This window comes from Mesocricetus auratus, unplaced genomic scaffold (assembly GCF_017639785.1).
Source record: "Mesocricetus auratus isolate SY011 unplaced genomic scaffold, BCM_Maur_2.0 Super-Scaffold_100006, whole genome shotgun sequence".
NCBI lineage: Eukaryota > Metazoa > Chordata > Mammalia > Rodentia > Cricetidae > Mesocricetus > Mesocricetus auratus.
Window position 1 is genome coordinate 17,346,219 of NW_024429190.1, and position 18,587 is coordinate 17,364,805.

The 18,587-nt window shown below is 48.0% G+C and overlaps 1 protein-coding gene and 1 non-coding gene across 3 annotated transcripts in view; both read left to right on the forward strand.

The window, feature by feature from the left end:
- Crmp1 (collapsin response mediator protein 1) overlaps positions 1 to 18,587 on the forward strand; it is a 47,358-nt gene that overhangs the window by 22,507 nt on the left and 6,264 nt on the right. For both annotated transcript variants that reach the window (XM_005068836.4, XM_005068837.4), the window contains exons 2-11: positions 1,339 to 1,427; positions 2,706 to 2,890; positions 5,401 to 5,565; positions 9,138 to 9,199; positions 10,460 to 10,540; positions 12,200 to 12,268; positions 13,041 to 13,161; positions 13,923 to 14,079; positions 16,268 to 16,409; positions 17,551 to 17,721. In XM_005068836.4, coding sequence (XP_005068893.2) covers positions 1,339 to 1,427; positions 2,706 to 2,890; positions 5,401 to 5,565; positions 9,138 to 9,199; positions 10,460 to 10,540; positions 12,200 to 12,268; positions 13,041 to 13,161; positions 13,923 to 14,079; positions 16,268 to 16,409; positions 17,551 to 17,721 — 1,242 coding nt within the window. The remainder of the gene's footprint in view (positions 1 to 1,338; positions 1,428 to 2,705; positions 2,891 to 5,400; positions 5,566 to 9,137; positions 9,200 to 10,459; positions 10,541 to 12,199; positions 12,269 to 13,040; positions 13,162 to 13,922; positions 14,080 to 16,267; positions 16,410 to 17,550; positions 17,722 to 18,587) is intronic.
- On the forward strand, positions 3,856 to 3,993 carry LOC121141020. The gene has a single exon (XR_005877972.1). It is a non-coding gene; the product is annotated as a small nucleolar RNA SNORA64/SNORA10 family (small nucleolar RNA).

Below are 18,587 nucleotides of genomic sequence, written 5' to 3' on the forward strand. Positions count from 1 at the left end.
GCCTGTAACCCCAGCACTGGGGAGGCAGAGACAGGAGGATCCTTGGAATTCACCGGCCAGCCAGCCTAGCCTAATTCATGAACTCCAGGTTCAGTGGATAATTCTGTATCAAAAACTAAGGTGGAGAGCATCTGAGGAAGATACCCAGTGTGGATCTCTGTCCTCTGCACACACATGGGCAAGTGAACACATCCATGCAAGCACCTCTCTTCCATGTCCTTAACAGAGATGTGTCCTAAAGTTTCTATGGGTAGAATTATGTGGTGATGGTGTTAATTTTCAAATTATTCATCAGGAGTTGATGAAACAGCTCAGTAGGTAATGGCACTTGCCACACAAGCCCCATAACCTGAGTTCAATTCCCAGAACCTATGGAAAGGTGGAAAGAGAGAACCAGCTCCTGGAAGTTGTCCTCTGACCTCCACAAGCACATGACATATATACGCATACTTTCCTTCTCTCCCACTATCAGTGAAAGTAAAATGACAGCTTGTTAAATATGCTGCAAAAGCAAAAAGCGTTGACAATGGGAAGCGAAAAAGCCAAGGACGGCAGGATATCAGACAGAGGAGGGTCCATGCATGGATCTCAGGGTCTCACCTAGTGTTCTGTCTTTGCCTCTTGAAGATATTTGAGACATTTATATCAAAAGTTCAAGGGGTGGGATGTGGAGAGGTGGTGCAGTGATTAAGAACACTGGCTATTCTGTCAGAGGATCTAGGTTTGACTTCCAGGATCCTCGTGGTAGCTGACAGCTGTCTGTAACTGTAGTCATAGGGGCTCTGATGAACTCCTTGGCCTCCAAGGGCACTGCATACAGTTGTGCACAAACATAAATGCAAGAAAAAACTCTTCCTTGTCTTAATTATTGTCCTATTGCTGTGAAGATACACCACTACTAAGGCTACTTACAGAGGAAAGGATTTAATTGGGAGCTTGCTACAGTTTCAGAGGGTTAGTCCATGACCACCATGGTGGGGAACATGGCATGTAGGCAGGAAGGCTTGGCTCCAGAGCTGAGTGGTTACATCCTGATGTGCAAGTTGGAGGCAGAGAGGAAGACTGGGCTTAGAATGGACCTTTGAAGTCTCAAAACCCACCCCAGTGACACACCTCCTCCAACAAGACCACACCTCCTAATCCTTCCTGAAACAGTTCTACCTAAGGACCAAGCATTCAGATAAATGAGCTAACACAGGCCATTCTTATTCAAAACATCACAATGTTCATACACATAAAATAAAAAATAAATAAATAAATCCTTAAAAGCCCCCAAAGCTAAAAAACATAAAGGTCTTGTCTCCTGCCAACGATCTAACACACTGCTTTGCATTTCAGAGTGACCGACTCCTCATCAGAGGCGGACGCATCATCAACGATGACCAGTCTTTCTACGCAGATGTCTACCTGGAAGATGGACTCATAAAGTGAGTTGGCCAAAATAGAACTTTTAAAAACTCAGCCCCTCCAGGCTTCCTGGCCTTACACCCCATGGAAGGCTAATGTTCTGCCCCTGATTCAGTCTCCTGTGTTTCTGCATGTCAGGCATATAGGGCAGGACGTCAAGCTGTAGGTACAGCAGGAACTGGCCAGCATGGAGGCCTTGCATACTCTCTGCTTTCCGTTCCTCAGATTCTCATCCCTTGGGTGTCTGATGCAGATCTTCATCTCTTGTTACCATGGAGTAGTGGCTTGCCTGTAGTATAGGGTGGGGTCTAAGGGTGGGACCCACATCCCTTATTTAGCATCTGCCTGAATCTTCAGTTCTGTCTCCTACCTGCTAGTTCTTGGGACTTGGCTGAGAGTACCAGAAAGGAAGGGAATTGTTGCCTTCCACACAAGAAATGTCTCCTGGTGTTGGAATTTTCCCTGATGTCCCTGTGGTTTCCTCTTCTGGCCTACTCATGATAACCCAAGGATAAGTTGTAGGCTACTGTATCAAAATGTCACAGACTGGGTGACTGGAAAGACAGGTATTTATTTCTCCTGGTTCTAGAAACTGGAGATCCTGAACCAAGGTGCCATCAGTGTTTGATTTCTGTCAGGACCTCTGTCCTTGGCTCTAAGTGGCCATGGTTGTTCTGTGTGACACAGCAATAGCTCTCTTGGAGAAGGCTACTGGTCCTTATAGACTAGAGATTTGCCCTTGGGACTTCATTTAAACCTCATTGCATCCTTAACAGCCATGTCAGGTGTGGAGTGGGTGGTGGCTGGGCCGCATCATGAGTTCTGAGGGACCCATTCAGTCCATAGCAACAGATGATCACAGCTGTGGCTGTGACAGAGCATTTCTGCTCTCTGCCTTTGACATGGAGTGGCCTGGGTTTCCTACTCAGCTCTTCCCTTGGGGTCTGGATCATATTTGGATCACTGCCCTTACATTTTGAAAGCATTGCAGATACTAAGTTAGATGATCCATATGGCATGAATAGGAAATTCAGCTCTGCAGAAGGGGCCCACTGCTCAGTAGGACCATTTCTGGCCTTAATGAGCCACATGCCTTCCCGAGCCGGCTTCAGTGTCCACAGGATTCCAAGTGTTTGGAGGAGAAAATGTGAGCTCTGGATTCGTACTATGCTGCAGTCCCAGTGCCCTGTGTTAGCTTGGGTGGGAAACACGCACTTAGAGGAGCCGATGTTATACGGCTGGCTGCCATGCTTGGCTTTCTCTTAAAAACCAAAGATTTCTCTGTTATCTTCCTCTAGACAAATAGGAGAGAACCTGATTGTTCCTGGTGGCGTGAAGACCATCGAAGCCAATGGACGAATGGTCATTCCCGGGGGCATTGATGTCAACACTTACCTGCAGAAGCCCTCCCAGGGCATGACCTCAGCAGATGACTTCTTCCAGGGCACCAAAGCAGCACTGGCAGGTGGAACCACAATGATCAGTGAGTGTCCCTTTCCCTGGCCTTAGAGACGGGGGCTATGAGCTCACTGGAGTTTGGTACACAAGGTCCTGTACTCATGGCTCCGTGTAACTCCTCATCACACCCTGAGACAATAAATATAGGCCATTGCTGTGTGTGCCTCTTAGAGTTCAGACACACCAGTGTTTGCAGGTTCTTGGCCCCTTAGTCAAGGAATTGAAATAAAAGCTCTCCCAGGTTTGCAAAAGCAGCAGAGACATGTGGTTAAAAGCAGACCTAGAGAACAGGACAGAATACAACACAGGAGATACGGTCCCGTTATTGTCCAGGGCTTCTTTTTATGGGGGTCCAAGGAGGTTCGTTACTAAGGGCCATTGTGAGGATGGTTCTGTTTTGATTGATAGATTAGGTCACATAATTATTTTTGTACTGTACTTATCCTTTCCCATAATGCATCTGATTCTAATCATATACACTCCCCACGTATGCATAGATTTAATCTGGGATATAGGAGATTCTCCCTAGAAGTTCCCTTTGAGAACACAGTTTGCCTTACTATTCATGCATCCCAGAGCAGTTCAGGTTGGGTAGGTCTTTCTGGTCTCCTACCTGGGCATAAGGAGAGCAAGGCTGGGTAGAACCTAAGAACGACGGTTGTTAGGGGGAGGAAAATCCATTCCATCATTCAGGCAGGGGTGTGCATGAAGCTCGATACAGCTCGAGTCCTGGGCTGCTAACAGTTTGCTAGGTGCATTGTTCAGAGTGTGGTGCATAATATGTGCAGGTGAGAGTCTCAGGCTGCCGAGTACAATATCATTTAAACAGGGTGCATAACCCAAGCCAAGTGGAGTCCCAGGTTGCTAAACTTCCCTGTGGTTGCTTGCCTCCAAATGACAAGTGAATAGTGGATTTTAGTGCTCAGGATGAGATGATGAAGGTTTGCATTTAGAGTCTTAGAAATGAAGCAAATTTAAAAGTGTCAAGCATCTCTCTTAGCCTTGCTGGATCACAACGGGTCAAATGTGTGCTTGGTATCTTTTGAAGAGAGAGAGTGAGGAAAGTCCTCCCAATGCGTGGCAGGCCTGTCCCACAGTGGCCTTTCTGATGCTAGAAATATAACAGGTTTTGATCTGGGGCTATGCTGGGCAGAGGGAGTGTCATTTAAAGAATGCTTCAGATCATACAGAGATAAAGCTAAAAACAAACAAGATCCTGAACAACATTCTGAAGTGCGAATTCAGCTAAAGTTACAGCAAAAGGTGGAAGACACTCACAGAGTAACAAACATGATTTGCCTGTGGCTAGAAAGTGGCTGTGTTAGTTAAAGCTGTATCTGTATTGTTACAATGATGCTACGCTAATGCTACATAACAAACAACCTCTGGATTCTTTTGCTATTCATTGCTATCACCAAGTACCTGAGGCCAGGTATGTTATAATAAAGATGCTTACTTAAGTTTGTAGTTTTGGAAAGCTGAAGGTTCAGGATTCAGTGACCCTTTCAACTCAGTGGTCCTGTGGCTCAGGACTCAGTGCTTAATTGGACTTAGGATTCCAGAGGGTTAGAGTCCTTGATGTCAGGACCTGCTGACCTGATTAAAAGGGCTTGAGAGAGGGAGTGTGAATTGAGGAAGGAAATAGACTTAAGACAAGAGATAGATTAAGGAGGGCATCCAGTAAATAGTATGATCTGCCCCAAGTTGATTGCTCAAAGTTCTTATGTACCCCAATAATACATGTTCCTTACCATAAAACAGGAACAAACAAATGTAATTACCTCATTAATAACCCCCAAACATCTAGTAACCACACCCTAAACCAAATATCCTGCTGTTTAGGTAAGACATCCATTAACTACACCTTAGGCCAAATACCCTGTTGTCTAGGCAAGACAATACAATAGCCACACCTTAGGCCAATCCTACTGTGGTTTAACCTTGAAGGAGCACTAACAGGCTCAAACTCTCTGACCTTGAGTCAAGATGGAACCTTGAGTCAAGAGCCCCTTCTATGGGCCTCTACACCTTGATGGCAGAGTGAAGGCATGTTGACAGGAGTAGCTGAGAGCTCGAGTCTTGATTACAAGCAACAGGCAGAGAGCACTCTGGGAAAGGTAGGAGTTTCTTTGAACCTCAAATCCTACCCCCAGTTATATACCTTCTCCAACAGTCTACACCTTGTAATCTTCCCCAAACAGCCACCAAATGGGGAGCAGGTATTCAAATGCTTGGGATTTATTTAAACCATTACAGTGGTGATGGTGATGATATTCATGGGCATGATGGTGGGAATATGTTGATGATTGCGGGTTATGATTGTGGTGTTGGTTGTGGTAAGGCTGATGGTGGTGATGGTTATGGTGATGATGATGGTGGTGGTGGTTGTATGGTGGTTGATGCAATTGATGGTGATAGTGTTGACTAGCGATTGTGGAATGATGGTGATATTGATGAAGTGCTGGTGGGGGTGATGTGGCCACTGTTGGAACAGCTTGGGTTCTAAGCATCATGACGCATGTCTCTCTGTCCCAGTTGACCATGTTGTTCCTGAATCGGGGTCCAGCCTATTGACTTCCTTTGAGAAGTGGCACGAAGCAGCAGACACCAAGTCCTGCTGTGACTATTCCCTCCATGTGGATATCACAAGCTGGTCCGACGGTGTTCGGGAGGAGCTGGAGGTGCTGGTGCAGGACAAAGGTCAGTGGAAGACCAGAATGGGCTGTAAATCCCTTCCCCCTCTTCTGGGGGCCCAGCTTAGAGCCACACTCGTCTGCTAAGTGATGGAAGGATGTGCTCTCTTTTTAGGGAGTCTGTCCTCTACTCCTTGAAGCCTTGAGGAAGCACTCCTAACCCACAGAATAAGTCCTGTCTCCACAGACTGACATGGAAGACCTTTGCTGGTCTAGCCTGACTCTTCCTGATGCTTGTCACCATGGTTACAATCTCTTGCCACCTGCCTTACCACCGGCCTCTGCTCAGGCCATTTTCTCTACAGGAATGTCCTTTTTCTGCCTGTCAAATGCTCTCTCTAAGATCCAGCTCATCAGAGAGCTTTCCCCTTGACCTGTCAGAATTGCTTTACTCCTTAAATATCTGAAAGCTGGGCCATGTGGGGCACATGCTTCCACCACTCTTTGTTTCTAGAACACTGGCTGTCTGGCTGGCTCTTGGAGTTACTTTTTTGGCCATACATCTTTGTATCCTGCTTGGATCCCCTCTATTCAAGTTCATACAGGGTGACCCTGCCCATTGCAGACAAGCTCAACTGTTCATTGCATTGCATGGAAATGGGTCAGACAGAGACAGGAGGAAATTGAATACTGGCAGCAGGATGGAACAAGTCAGGGACATGAGTGGTCAGTCCGCAGGGTACCTTCCAGAGAGGAAGTACCTGTACTGAGGGGATTCAAGGGATGCTGGGATACACATTTTAACGTTTACAACACAGGCTATGCTTTCTCATAAAAGCATCGTTGTTTCTAATACATAAAAACCAGAAAAGCAAACATTTTCCCCTCTGGTTCTGCAATGTGACATTAGTTATTACTGCCTTCAATTTCCTGTCTATGTCAGCAACTTTTTCCCTTATATGGTGTGCAGTTGCTGTAATTTGTAATCTTTCTTTTCACTTAACATTTTATGGGTGACATTGCCCTCCACCAGTAACTTTTTAATAACGCTCTTTATGAAATGCAATGGCTAATTTGCTCAACTGTTTTCTTTTTAGTGGGCATTTAGGTTTTCCGTTTATTATAGGGTTCCAGTGAGCATCTCTGTACAAAAGCATTAGTTTGCAGTTTTTATGATTTCCTTAGTTGTTGAGAAATACTATTATAACGTTTTGTGGGACCAAAGCACTTACGGCCAATTGATTTCTTGAAAGATGCTCCCATCCATGCAGGCACAGCCCCCATCAGAGTCCCTGGCTCCTGCGTGTTACACCACTGGGTGCCACTGCATTTGTGATGCCCTTGCTAATTTCAAGCCAGGGTGTCATTGTGGCTTTTATCACACTTTTTCAATCACTAATTATGCTCACTTTTCTGTGGATTTTTTCCCCATGTGACTATCCAATTGTCCCCTTTCCTCTTATCACAGATTCCCTTTGTCTGTGTGTGCCCTGCTGGCAGGAAGGCATAATCTTTCCATGGTGGCTGCTGTGACTCTTACTGCACACACAGTTATCATAAGGGAACCAGCCATCTCGATCTCACTGTCCTTACCTAGGTCTCTGGTCTTAGTCAGTTTCTATGAACCTAGCAGCATATGTGTGTCTGTGAGGGGAAGGGACGTGGAGAGGGCAAGAGAGAGAACACAAGAGCTGTGTGCTCTTCAGGGACAAGTGACATTAAGGGGATGTTTGCTTAGATTCAGGAATCCATGACATTGTTCCCCAAGACTGGAGAACCACTTCCTTTTCTTGACTGGTGACTTGCACAAAAAACTCAATGTTCCTGCATGGGCTTTTAAATGTCCCCCAAGCTTCACAGCTTGATCCTCACCATTCCTGTCCCATGTCCTCCCCTCCTGTCCCTCTACTCACTGAAGCACCCTTCTGTCTCTTCTTGGTTCTGTTTTCAGCTGAGCTATGCTTCCTGGGGAAAGCCCTTCACAGATGCCACACTGGGCTTCCTGCCCACCCAGTAGCCCCTAGCCCAGCTCCATCATGAGTTTTAACACTCAGTGAGCTTGTCTTTCCACAGCCCCAACATTAGCCCAGACCATGAACTCCCTGAGGTTGGGAACTTGAATCAGTTTAGAGAGAGAAAAGCATTATTTCTTTGCAGCGTGAGAAGTTCCAACCAAGGCCAGTTGCTCCTTTGTCTTTCTGAGGCAAGACAGAACACCATGGGGACCATGTGGTGGGGCAGAGCTATCCATTCACACATACCCCCAAACAGTGAGAGGAGAAAGGGTAGGGGACTGGGAGCATAATCCCTGAATGGATGGATGTCAGAATCCTCAGGATTCAGTCATGATCCCAAAGTCCTCCAGTTGGCAGCCTGGCCCCCAGCCCCCCAGCATGTGAGCACATACGTGGGAAACATATCACGTTCAAGTCATGGTAGAGAGTCAGTGTCTGAGTTTCCAGTTCACCAGATGGACCTGGGTGTTGATGGTGACAGTGATATGGCTTCTGTGTTTGTGAGTATATACGGGTTTTATATTTTCAGAAGGCCCATCTCTGTAAGGAATACAGAGTCTTAATCACTGTATTCGTGCTTCCCTCACACACATTCTAATTGTGATATTTTTACTTACGTATCCTTGATTAGTCATTGATATTTTTATACTACTCTTAGGGCACAATTTTCATTTCCAATTTTTCCCATTATTTTAAGAGAAGGAATTTTTGTGACAGCTGTTTTCTCCACAGCAGAAGTCTCTGGCTTGTTGTCTCTGTTGCTGAGTGCAAAAGAAGTATCAGCCCCTTTAATATTTTGCATTAGACTCTTTTTTTTTCCTTCTCCAAATGTTTTTATACTCTATCTACAAACCTGACTCGCACATCCCAGGTCCCAGACGAGCAAGGCAAAGTGACCCATGAGGCATGTCCTCTGTCCTCAAGCAGCTTGAAGAGGAATGAGAGACAGTTCTCTCCTGTCTGTCCTGGGCTCCCCCAAATTGTTCCTCAAGATCAAGTCCTGTCCTTTCCTTCTTTTTAAATCCACGCCTAACCTATGCTCTGCCCTGAGTCTTCAGCACTCTCCTCCTGGCAGGATTCCCCAGCCCTCCCCATGCTTCCCCCTCATATCCTCTATGATCTCAGGACTATCTCTCCATCACAGAGCGTGCTCCATGGCACCCCCTAGCGGGAGAAGACTTAGGCACTAGACATAGCAGTTAATTGTACATCCTGTGTACTGTGCACCGTAATGTGGCTTGAGCTGGTTGTGGCACCGAACTTGTGTGTTTGTACTACAATTTTAAAAAATGACTAGGAAGCGCATGCTCCCTTTGCTTCAGCTGGAGGAGGACACTTTCTAGAAAGGAGGCTGTCCCTTCCATGGTCATCCCTCCCCTCTTGCACAGTTCCCAGTCCCCTCTTTCCCTATCCACTTCCTCCTTCCTTTACCTTCAGATCCAGATCAGGTTTGATCTTTACCAGAAGGATCCAGGGACTGCCTGCCACCCCCAGGCTGGGTTGGATGCCCCACGGTGGATCCCATGGCATCTTCTTTCCTGACAGTTGCTACCTGGTCATTGACTTACTGGAAAGACCTTCATCTCTACTCAAACACGCTTTTCTTTATCTTATCTTGCGATAGGTGTCAACTCCTTCCAAGTCTACATGGCATATAAGGACCTGTACCAGATGTCCGACAGCCAGGTAAGCCCTGCTGTGAGCTTCTCCTTTTCAACAGTACAGGCAGGAGCCAGTTATGATGAGCGGGGGAAGTGGGAGGCACTTACAGCCTGGGCTCAGGCTTCACTCCCAGCACTAAGTGCAGTGTGACCATTGCCCATCCTCTCCTTTGTATCTCCCTAAAAGGAGATGGGAGTTTGGAGCCTGGGATCCTTTGTGGGGCGTTCCTCACATAGCTCTTCCCAAGCATTCTCTGGGCAGTTTATTAGCAGCTTCTTGGAGCCCATTGTGGAAGTTCAGGAGTTTCCTTCTGGATATGCATGTACTTCCTGCAGGCTGGACAGTTTCCTTGGGGCTCAGGGAAGGCTGGGGACCATCCCATATGAGCTCTGCAAAGGCGAGCTGTGGCCTCCTTCAAACAGACGCAAGGCACTGAGGAATGCCATCTCATCAGAAGGGTGTCAGATCTCTGGCCCAGGGAATAAGGAGCTGGAGAAGACACCACTGTGTGTTTCTAAGGGTGGGCTTTCTGCTTCCACCCACCCTGCCCCCACCATCAGATCCCCTCTATCTCCTAGAGAAAATCCTGGATACCAGTTGCCAACCTGCCATGTCTGATGCTTGCTGGGCAGCTGGGAACATCTTTCCCACCATCTCTGGGTTTGAGGCTTATACTATCCCCACCCTTACAGAGGTTGTCAGAGTGCTGAGTGATTTAATACAAGTGAAATTAGAGGACAGTTAGGAATTGCTCATTGGCTATTACTGCAGAATTGGGCCAATGGTGGCCTTTCCATGTCCTGCCCTCCAAAGAAGCACTTTGGAGCAGATAACAACTTATTTAGGACCCTCAAGGCCTTTGATACAGACACCCAGGGTATCTAGAAGCAGGAAGTTGGTTGGGGCTCATGGAAGCAGTAGTGTGTACCACATGGGTTCTTATATTGATCCACTGAAGCCCCTTATATGGATTGTCAGCTGTGGGCTTCAGATTGGAGCTATTCCAAAGTGCTTCCCGCCTCTGAGACCCCGCCCCCCACGCCTGCAAGCATGTGTCTCAGGGTCAGCAGTCTTGTTACTGAGAAGGAAGACAATGAGGATGGAGGTGATGTACTGGCATCATGAGCCTATGATTAGTTTGGCTCCACCCTGCTTCCTGCCTCTTGATGTGGAAGATGGTGATGCGTGGAGTCTGCAGAGGCCACAGGAGTGAGCAGAGGGCGGCCTTTAAAGACATGGACTGCTGCGCCTCGACTTCTCACCAGCTCCATTTCTCCTCTTTAGCTGTACGAAGCCTTCACCTTCCTTAAGGGCCTGGGAGCTGTGATCTTAGTCCATGCAGAAAATGGGGACTTGATAGCTCAGGTGAGTGGTGCAAGGTTCTCCTTCCTACCGTAAGGGGCCTCCTCACAAAGTGGACTGTAAAGACGGGGAGCATCCTTTATTCGTGGGATGACTGGGGCAGAGTGGAGCTGAGCACTGGGTGTCATGTCACATGCGTAGATAAGAGACGTTCCCTTGTGTGCAGTGTGCCCACTGGCAAGGCACTTGGCCTCTGGATCTGTTTTCTCCTCTGCATTGTGAGGTTCTGAATAAAACTCTTCTGCAAGAAGAGGGGATGCCACGTGCACCCAGCATCTTTTGTAAAATGTGGATTCTGCGGCTTTTACTCATTCTCATGCTTGCATAGTCAGCACTTTACCAACTGAGTCATCTCCCCAAGCTCCTTGTATTAGTCAGGGTTCCTTAGAGGAGCAGAACAGATAGAATCATATATATATATATATATATACATATATATATAGTATACATACATACACATATATGTATACTATATATTAAATAATACGAGTGGCTTGGATGCTGTGGTCCAGCTAGTCCAACAATGATTGTCTACCAAGGAAAAGCCCAAAAATCCAGTAGTTGTTAAGTCCACACATGAGACTTGAATACTCAAATGGTCTTGAGTATATTCTAGAATACCAAAAAAGTAGGTTCCAATGCCAGTGAAGGAATGAACTTGTCAGAGACAGTGAAGGCAAGCAGGCAAAGAACAAAATCTTCCTTCTTCTGTGTTCTTTATATAGGTGGCCACCAGAAGGTGTGGCCCAGACTAAATAAAGGTGGTCTACTCTCTTTAGATGATTTAATGAAGAAAAATTCCTCACAGGTGTACTCAGATTCTTGGGTTTAGTTAATTCTAGATTTAGTCAAGTTGACAACCAAAAGTAGGCACCACACTTCCAAATAGGCTCATTTTTGGTCTCCGTTCTGGAGATCAACAAGCGTGATGTTGGCTGCCTCTGCTTGGCTTCTGAGGATGAATACCGACAGCGTCACACATGGCTGCAAACTGGAAGAGGCGGAGAGGGCTGGCAAGGGAGCATGAGGGAGAGAGGAGGAGGAGGACAATGGTGGCTTTCCTGGTGACACGCCACTTTAGCAGTAACTAACCCGCTCTCCAGAAGGAAAGAAGTGTACTTTAGACTCATAGTTCCGGAGATCCAAGAGTGTGGTTTCAGGCTCTGCAGAGCTTCTGGTGAGGGCCCAGGCAGGTGTGGGGAAAACTCTGGAAGAAAAGCAGGTGTGTGCAGAAGTCTGGGTGTGTGAAAGCACTGGGGGGGACCAGGTATTGTGAAAATCAGTCTTGTCAGATGAGCCCACCCACAGTAGCATCAGTAGCTCTTGGTGTCTGTCACCTCTAACTGACTTTCTCATCTCTCAGCACCCTCGCATGAGGGCCAAGCCACCACTGAGCTTTGAGGAGACAAGTCCCCCCTTGTGCTCCTCTCATTGGTTCCTGGAGTTCTAGAACAACACAGATGCTTCTGTGGGTGGGCAGAGGGTGGGTGTGGGCAAACGGGAGAGTTGGTAGAGTGGTAAGAGCAGGTGGTCACCCTCAGTCCACTGGCTGGCCTGGGGGAACCTCCTCATCCTGGCCTTGTCTGCCTCATGTCAAGCAGGGGCTGGAAGAGTCACTTCTCTCAGCTCCTCCATTCTGGCTCAATGATGATTGTCTCCTAGGAACAAAAGCGGATCTTGGAGATGGGCATCACAGGACCCGAGGGTCATGCTCTGAGTAGACCTGAGGAGGTAAGGACTCCACACTCTGTGATCTGCAATTGCCAAGAGCTCATTCCAGAGCCCCTCAGCTGGAACAGAACAGCTGTCCCCGGCCCCTCCCGCTTCTCTCTTCTCTGCCCTCTCCACTCCAATCCCTTCTTCCTACTCCTTCCCAGGACTCTGGAGGATGCAAGTCAATCAGAGAAGCCACAAAGGCTCTGGCTATTCCAGGGTCCAGGATCATCCCTCCTGGACACACCCTAGTGCTCTGACTTAGGGGAGAATCTTCACTGAGGACTTGGTATAATGGTGACAGGAAAATAGACTTAAGAGTTCCCTAAGGTCATGTCAAGTCATTCCTCAATCAGGGCCATGACTGAGTCCTTGACAGACTGTAAGTTAAAAACCAAAAATGGAAATCACAGCAGGTGCTTTGGCTCACTGATCCTGAGAGCATGGCTGGTGCAGAGGGGGCTGAGATGAAATGAGTCCGGTTCAGCCAGCCATGGGCGTGCCCTGATGTCATGGAGACAGCCATTGGCCATGGCCATCTGTGTGTCTTTTGATGCAGCGCTGCCCTCTAACAGCCTGCACAGCGTTTCTAAATAAGCCCAGGGCATCGTTCTTTCTCCAGCCCTCACATCAGATTCAGTTTAGCTTCCCTCACTCTTCATCCTCTTACTCTTCTCCTTGTAAGTGGAAGATTTCCCCTTTGAGAACACGTAAGGAGAACAGAAGGACATGGGCTCACAGGTGGCTGAGCCCTTCCTCCTGTGACCTTTGTTATTTGCTGTTTCCCCAGCTGGAGGCCGAAGCCGTGTTCCGGGCTATTGCCATTGCAGGCCGGATCAACTGCCCTGTGTATATCACGAAGGTCATGAGTAAGAGTGCCGCGGACATCATCGCACTGGCCAGGAAGAAAGGTAGGTGGCGCTTGTCCTTCCAAGGGGCCATGGAGGGATGTCCACATGTACTCTAGAACAGAGATCTGCCAGGAGCATAGCCTGTGACCTCTAGTGCTCTGAAGGGGTGGCCTGGGGTTGTACAGTGTGGAGTTGGCTTTAGATTTGACTGCTAGTGTGACACCCATAAGAGGTCTCTGCAAGTCCCCGTCAAGCTCTGAGCCTCCGTTTCTTCGTCGTGATGATCCCTGCTTTCAGGAGCCAGATGAGACCATGTGGCTCCTTGCTGGCTTTAGAGACTTTCTCTGGAATGGCCTTCAGGTCTTCCTGCATCCTGTCTCCATTGTGTGTGTGTGTGTGTGTGTGTGTGGTGTGTGTGTGTGTGTGTGTGTGTGTGTGTGTAGCTACTCCCTGGGCTCTCCACCTGGCTTGCCCCTCTTGGGCTCTGTCCAGGACTCACACTGGGAGCTTATGCATATGTGATGGTTACCACACAGTCTGAAGGAAGAGTCAGTTGTGGGTTGGAAAGAAGGAAGGTTTTTGTCCCAGAGTCAATAGTACGGGGACAGCAGGAGCTAGATATGGATGAAGGCTGGCCTAGATCAGCTGCCCTAATTGGATACAGAATTGGGTGCTCGAAGTAAGGGGCTCTGTGTGGTACTTCCTGAAGAAGGTGCCAGGCTGTTGGCTTCTAGTCAGTCTCCTCTGCCGAAGACCCTCCTTTTGTGTCAGCATGGACACTGTTGCTATAACCACACACTCCTTGTGTTTGTCTCTTCAAGGTCCTCTTGTCTTTGGTGAGCCCATAGCTGCCAGCCTGGGGACTGACGGCACCCACTACTGGAGCAAGAACTGGGCAAAGGCAGCAGCATTTGTGACCTCCCCTCCCCTGAGTCCAGACCCCACTACTCCTGATTACTTGACCTCCTTGCTGGCCTGGTGAGAACCATGGGGACAGGGATGCAGGGCTGGGATTGTGACTAGCGTCTGCAAATGGAAACCAAAGGCTAGTTAGACACACTACAGGAGGGAGGCTCGGGGTCTGTGCTCAGAAGACTGTACTCCATGTTGTTTATAGCAATTCTTCCAGGACCTAAGGGTGGGTTCCACCTAGTGATTGTTCACACTTACTGACCATCTCCTCCCACCAGTTCAGCATTGTTTATGCCCTGCTGTGTTCTAGATGGTTAGGTGTGGTTGATAGCCCCCAGGACTAGGAATGAGAGACCAGGATTCAAATCTTGCCTTTGCCAGGTACTAGTCCTATCATCCTGGGCTTGTCAAAGCATATGTAATGTTCCCCTGTCACACTCAGCTTGCTCATTGGCCACATGCACAGAATCAGTGTCTGCTTGCACAGGACTAGCTGTGGCTCAGTTCAGATGAAAGGCAGTCCAATGAGCAGCCATCATCACTGGTAAAGCAAAGTATTTTTAACACAGCAGAACACAGCTGCTGCAATCCCTTCCCTCAGTCAGCTGGAGGGAAGAGGGCTTTGCAAGACCACACGGTGAGCTGAGGAGGACAGGCTGACCTGGAAATGGGAGATGGCTAGGACTCTGTGGAGGAGACGAATTAGGGCTTGACTTGGGGATAAGGAACTGTGTGTGTGAACAATAAGACTCTGGAATGTGCTCTGTATGGAAATCTCTGTCCCCACACCATGCAGGTACTATTTTCTGGGAACTCAAAAACAGGCTCAGTGCCCAAGCCCATAACTTGTGAAAGTTTGATACTTCTTCAAACTATAAAAAGAGCCCACATCTCTCCAAGATCTGCTATCCTACAGTCTTCACCAACTCAGAAAAAGGCAGGAGCATTACCATAGTCTGTAGAAACTAATGATGTCATACCCCCTTGGTCATGACCACTGTGACTCAGTGTGCTGGTGCCTCTTGCCTCCATGGGACCCTGTGTTTCTAAGATGCCATCCCTATTCACTGTCCCTGGTGCTTAGGAACTTTAAGAAGCAGTGGAACCAAAGAGAACACCCTCATGATTTCTCCTCCCAACGTGGAGTCCAGAGGGCAGAACATGAGCTGGATCCCACTCCTTGACTAGACTTTCACCTGGTCTTTCTCCAGGCTGACTTTACCTTGCCTCTGCCCCTGACAGCGACACCCCCAAGAAGGCACTGTGTCTCGGGGCCTTTGTACTCCACACCTCGCCTAGCACGCTCTCACGTGTCTCTTGGTTGGCATTTACTGCTTCCAGATCTTTGCTGGAAGCTGCCTTCTGGTTTCCTTCTCAGAGAGGTATCTTCTGGTCATCAGATTTACAATGGCAGCTCAGCTCATCGGCAGTGCTCCTGTCCCAACCTGCTGTGGCTGTTTCTACACCCACCTTGATGTGGTCTGTTGACAATCACCATGGCTTCACGCCATTCCAGGCACACAGCGTATGTATGATGCAGCTTTGCTAAACAAATAAGTACAGACGATCCTAAACAGGACAATTCTCAGGCACATGTCTGGCATCTAAGTGACTTATGTATCCTAATACTATAAAGTAGAGGACAGCCTCAGCCTGTGTTTGCAAGCACCAAGTCAGAACCCTGTCTTCATTGATACTAGTCTCCAGGTTCAAGCTCAGGATGGTCCTTGCTTCTAAACTCTCAAGGGACCAAATGGCAAGCCCAGAGGTATGTGCCATTCAGCCATTACCCACAGACAGTATTTGTTCTTGAGTCTAGCACAGAAGCCCCAGGTGCCATAAGACAACAACCTCACTCAAGGAGACACGTGTCAGTGTGTGTGACTCTCCTGTGACATGCAGAGACATCAGACTGAGGTTGCAGATGGAATGTTCCTAACACATAGGATACAGGCATGTGCCAGCAGACTTTGAGTTGACAGTCTGACTTTGGATGACTGACTGTATTATTGTCTATTGAGATAGGGATGGGAACACAGCTCACTGGGAGGGCACTTGCCTAGCGTGCGTTAGACCCCTGAGTTCAATTCTGAACAACAAAAAATATTGAGATAAAATTCCTGATACCAATGCCTCCTTAGGAATTTTCTGTAGAACTACTGGGCCTTGAAATGCCACTTTTGTGCTGGGTAACCCATGTCAGGGACTGCTGTTCACAGTGAGTGTAACTGTGCCTTCTTTCTGCTTCTGCCAGTGGAGACTTGCAGGTCACAGGTAGTGGCCACTGTCCCTACAGTACCGCCCAGAAAGCTGTAGGCAAGGACAACTTCACTCTGATCCCTGAGGGTGTCAATGGCATAGAGGAGCGGATGACTGTTGTCTGGGACAAGGCAGTGGTAAGTCCAGTCCACCTCTTTCCTGAAAGATTCTAGACCTACCCTGCCTGGCCCCTCCAGGACGGTGTGGACTCACGGTTCCGAGATCTCCCTTTCTTACCCCAGAGTAGGGATAGGAGCAGAGGACTCCTGGGAAAGTAGCCCCAGGCTGTAGAGTCCTCACCTCCTGACGTCATAATCCTTGAATGAGGGATGAAAAGTGGCTGGTGGACAGAAGTGTGCTTCAACTCATCAGAATCGACCCTGTCAATTGTGTGTGTCCGTCCTCATGTGTGCATGCTTGTGGGTGCACATGTGTCGTGGTGCATTGTACGAACAGAGGGTAGCCTGTTCAGAGGGAGTCAGTTCTCGCCTTATATACGGGAGTCAGTTCTCGCCCTATACCAGGTCCCAGGAATTGAACTCATGTCATCAGGTTTGGTGGGAGGCATCTCTATTAGCTGAGTCATCTTGCCAGTCCCCACCTTTTATTTATTTTTGGTTATTATTGTTTGTGTTATGGGTGTTTCAGCTGCATGTATGTCTCTGTACCACGTGTGTGAATGTGCCCGTGGAGGCCAGAAGAAGGTGCTGGAGACCCTGGAATTGAAATTATCAACTGTTATGAGCTGCCATGTGGGGGCTGGGAACAGAATCTGGGTCCTTTGGAAGAACAACCATTGCTTTTAACCACTGAGCTGTCTTTCCAGCTCCTCCCACCTAATTTTTTGAGACAGAGTCCTTCCCTGATCTAGACCTCACCAAGTAGGTGTGAGTGTGGCTGGCAGCTGAGCCCCAGGGATCCTCCTGTCTTTACCTCCCCAGTGCTAAGATTACAGGCGTGTGAGCTGTGACTGGCTTTTTACATCAGTTCTGGACATTGAACTTGGCTCCTCCTGCTTATGTGGTAAACAATTTACTGACTGAGCTATCTCCTGGGCCCGATTTTTACTTTATGTAAAACTTGGTCCCAGAACCACTGATAGACCATCACGGTGCCTCTATTGTAGGCGTCAGCAGACCTCTGTAGTCCCTTTTAGCCCTGCTCTGATCAGGCCAGGCCTTCTCAATGGAGTCTGGTTTCCATTTGTGACGACCCCACTGGAAGGCCCAGGTCTGTGCCCATCTCTCCTTCTCCTCAGTGTATGGGTCTCGATTTCAGGCTACTGGCAAGATGGATGAGAACCAGTTTGTAGCTGTCACCAGCACCAATGCAGCCAAGATCTTCAACCTGTACCCCAGGAAAGGTCGGATTGCTGTGGGCTCTGATGCTGATGTAGTCATCTGGGACCCAGACAAGATGAAGACCATCACAGCCAAAAGCCATAAATCAGTAAGTCCCAGCTTATCCATGACACTCTTAGTTTGTGTGGGTGATTTTTCCTTTGGGTCATTTCAGACATTGGTTAAAAGTGATGCAGGTGGTTTTCAAATCTGCCATGAGGCTGCTTCAGCCACTCGTACTTCTTGTATTGAAGAGATGCCAAGAAGGGGCTTTGAGCAGGCTAATCTAGGCTGCAGTTATGGCCTTGTGAGCATGCTTTCTCCCTCTGCCTCTCTCTGGGCTATGCATGCAGGGCAGATACATCTATTTCTGGCCATTGTGTCTGCTGGAAGAGCAGGCTGTGCTCTTATCCCTTAGCCATCACTCCAGTCCCCAGCATACCTTTTTAAAATGACAGCTTTGCATGAAAAAAAAATACAGTGCAGAATTTAGAAACTGCAGGGTTGTTCTGTTTGTGAGCAGGCTACAGGATAAAAAAGTAACCAAAATGGGCTGTATAGCAAAACACAAAACAAAACAAAAACAAAGAATTGGGGTTGGGGATCTGCCCCTTACCAAAGGAAGGGTAGGTTCTTTGCAAGGTGGGAAAATTCTGTGAGACTAGTGAATAAAGAGGAGTGTAGAAACAGTTGCACGGTAAGTGTTGTGTACATGTATGTGTTGCTGGGGGAAGAGACCCGCTCTCACTACCAGCTAGGACACAGCATCAAGAAGGACAGGTGCAGAGACAGACTCCAGGGTGTAATGTGTGTCCCTAGGATACTGTCACAGCAACAGGGAGACTCCCAGTGTTGCCAGAGCTGGAATCCAATGTCACCTCTGTGGGTAATGGAGATCCCGTGATCACACATGCAGTGTGTGTTTTAGCAAAAGCATCAAACAGATAGGACATTTGTTTGATGTTGGGAAGTGGG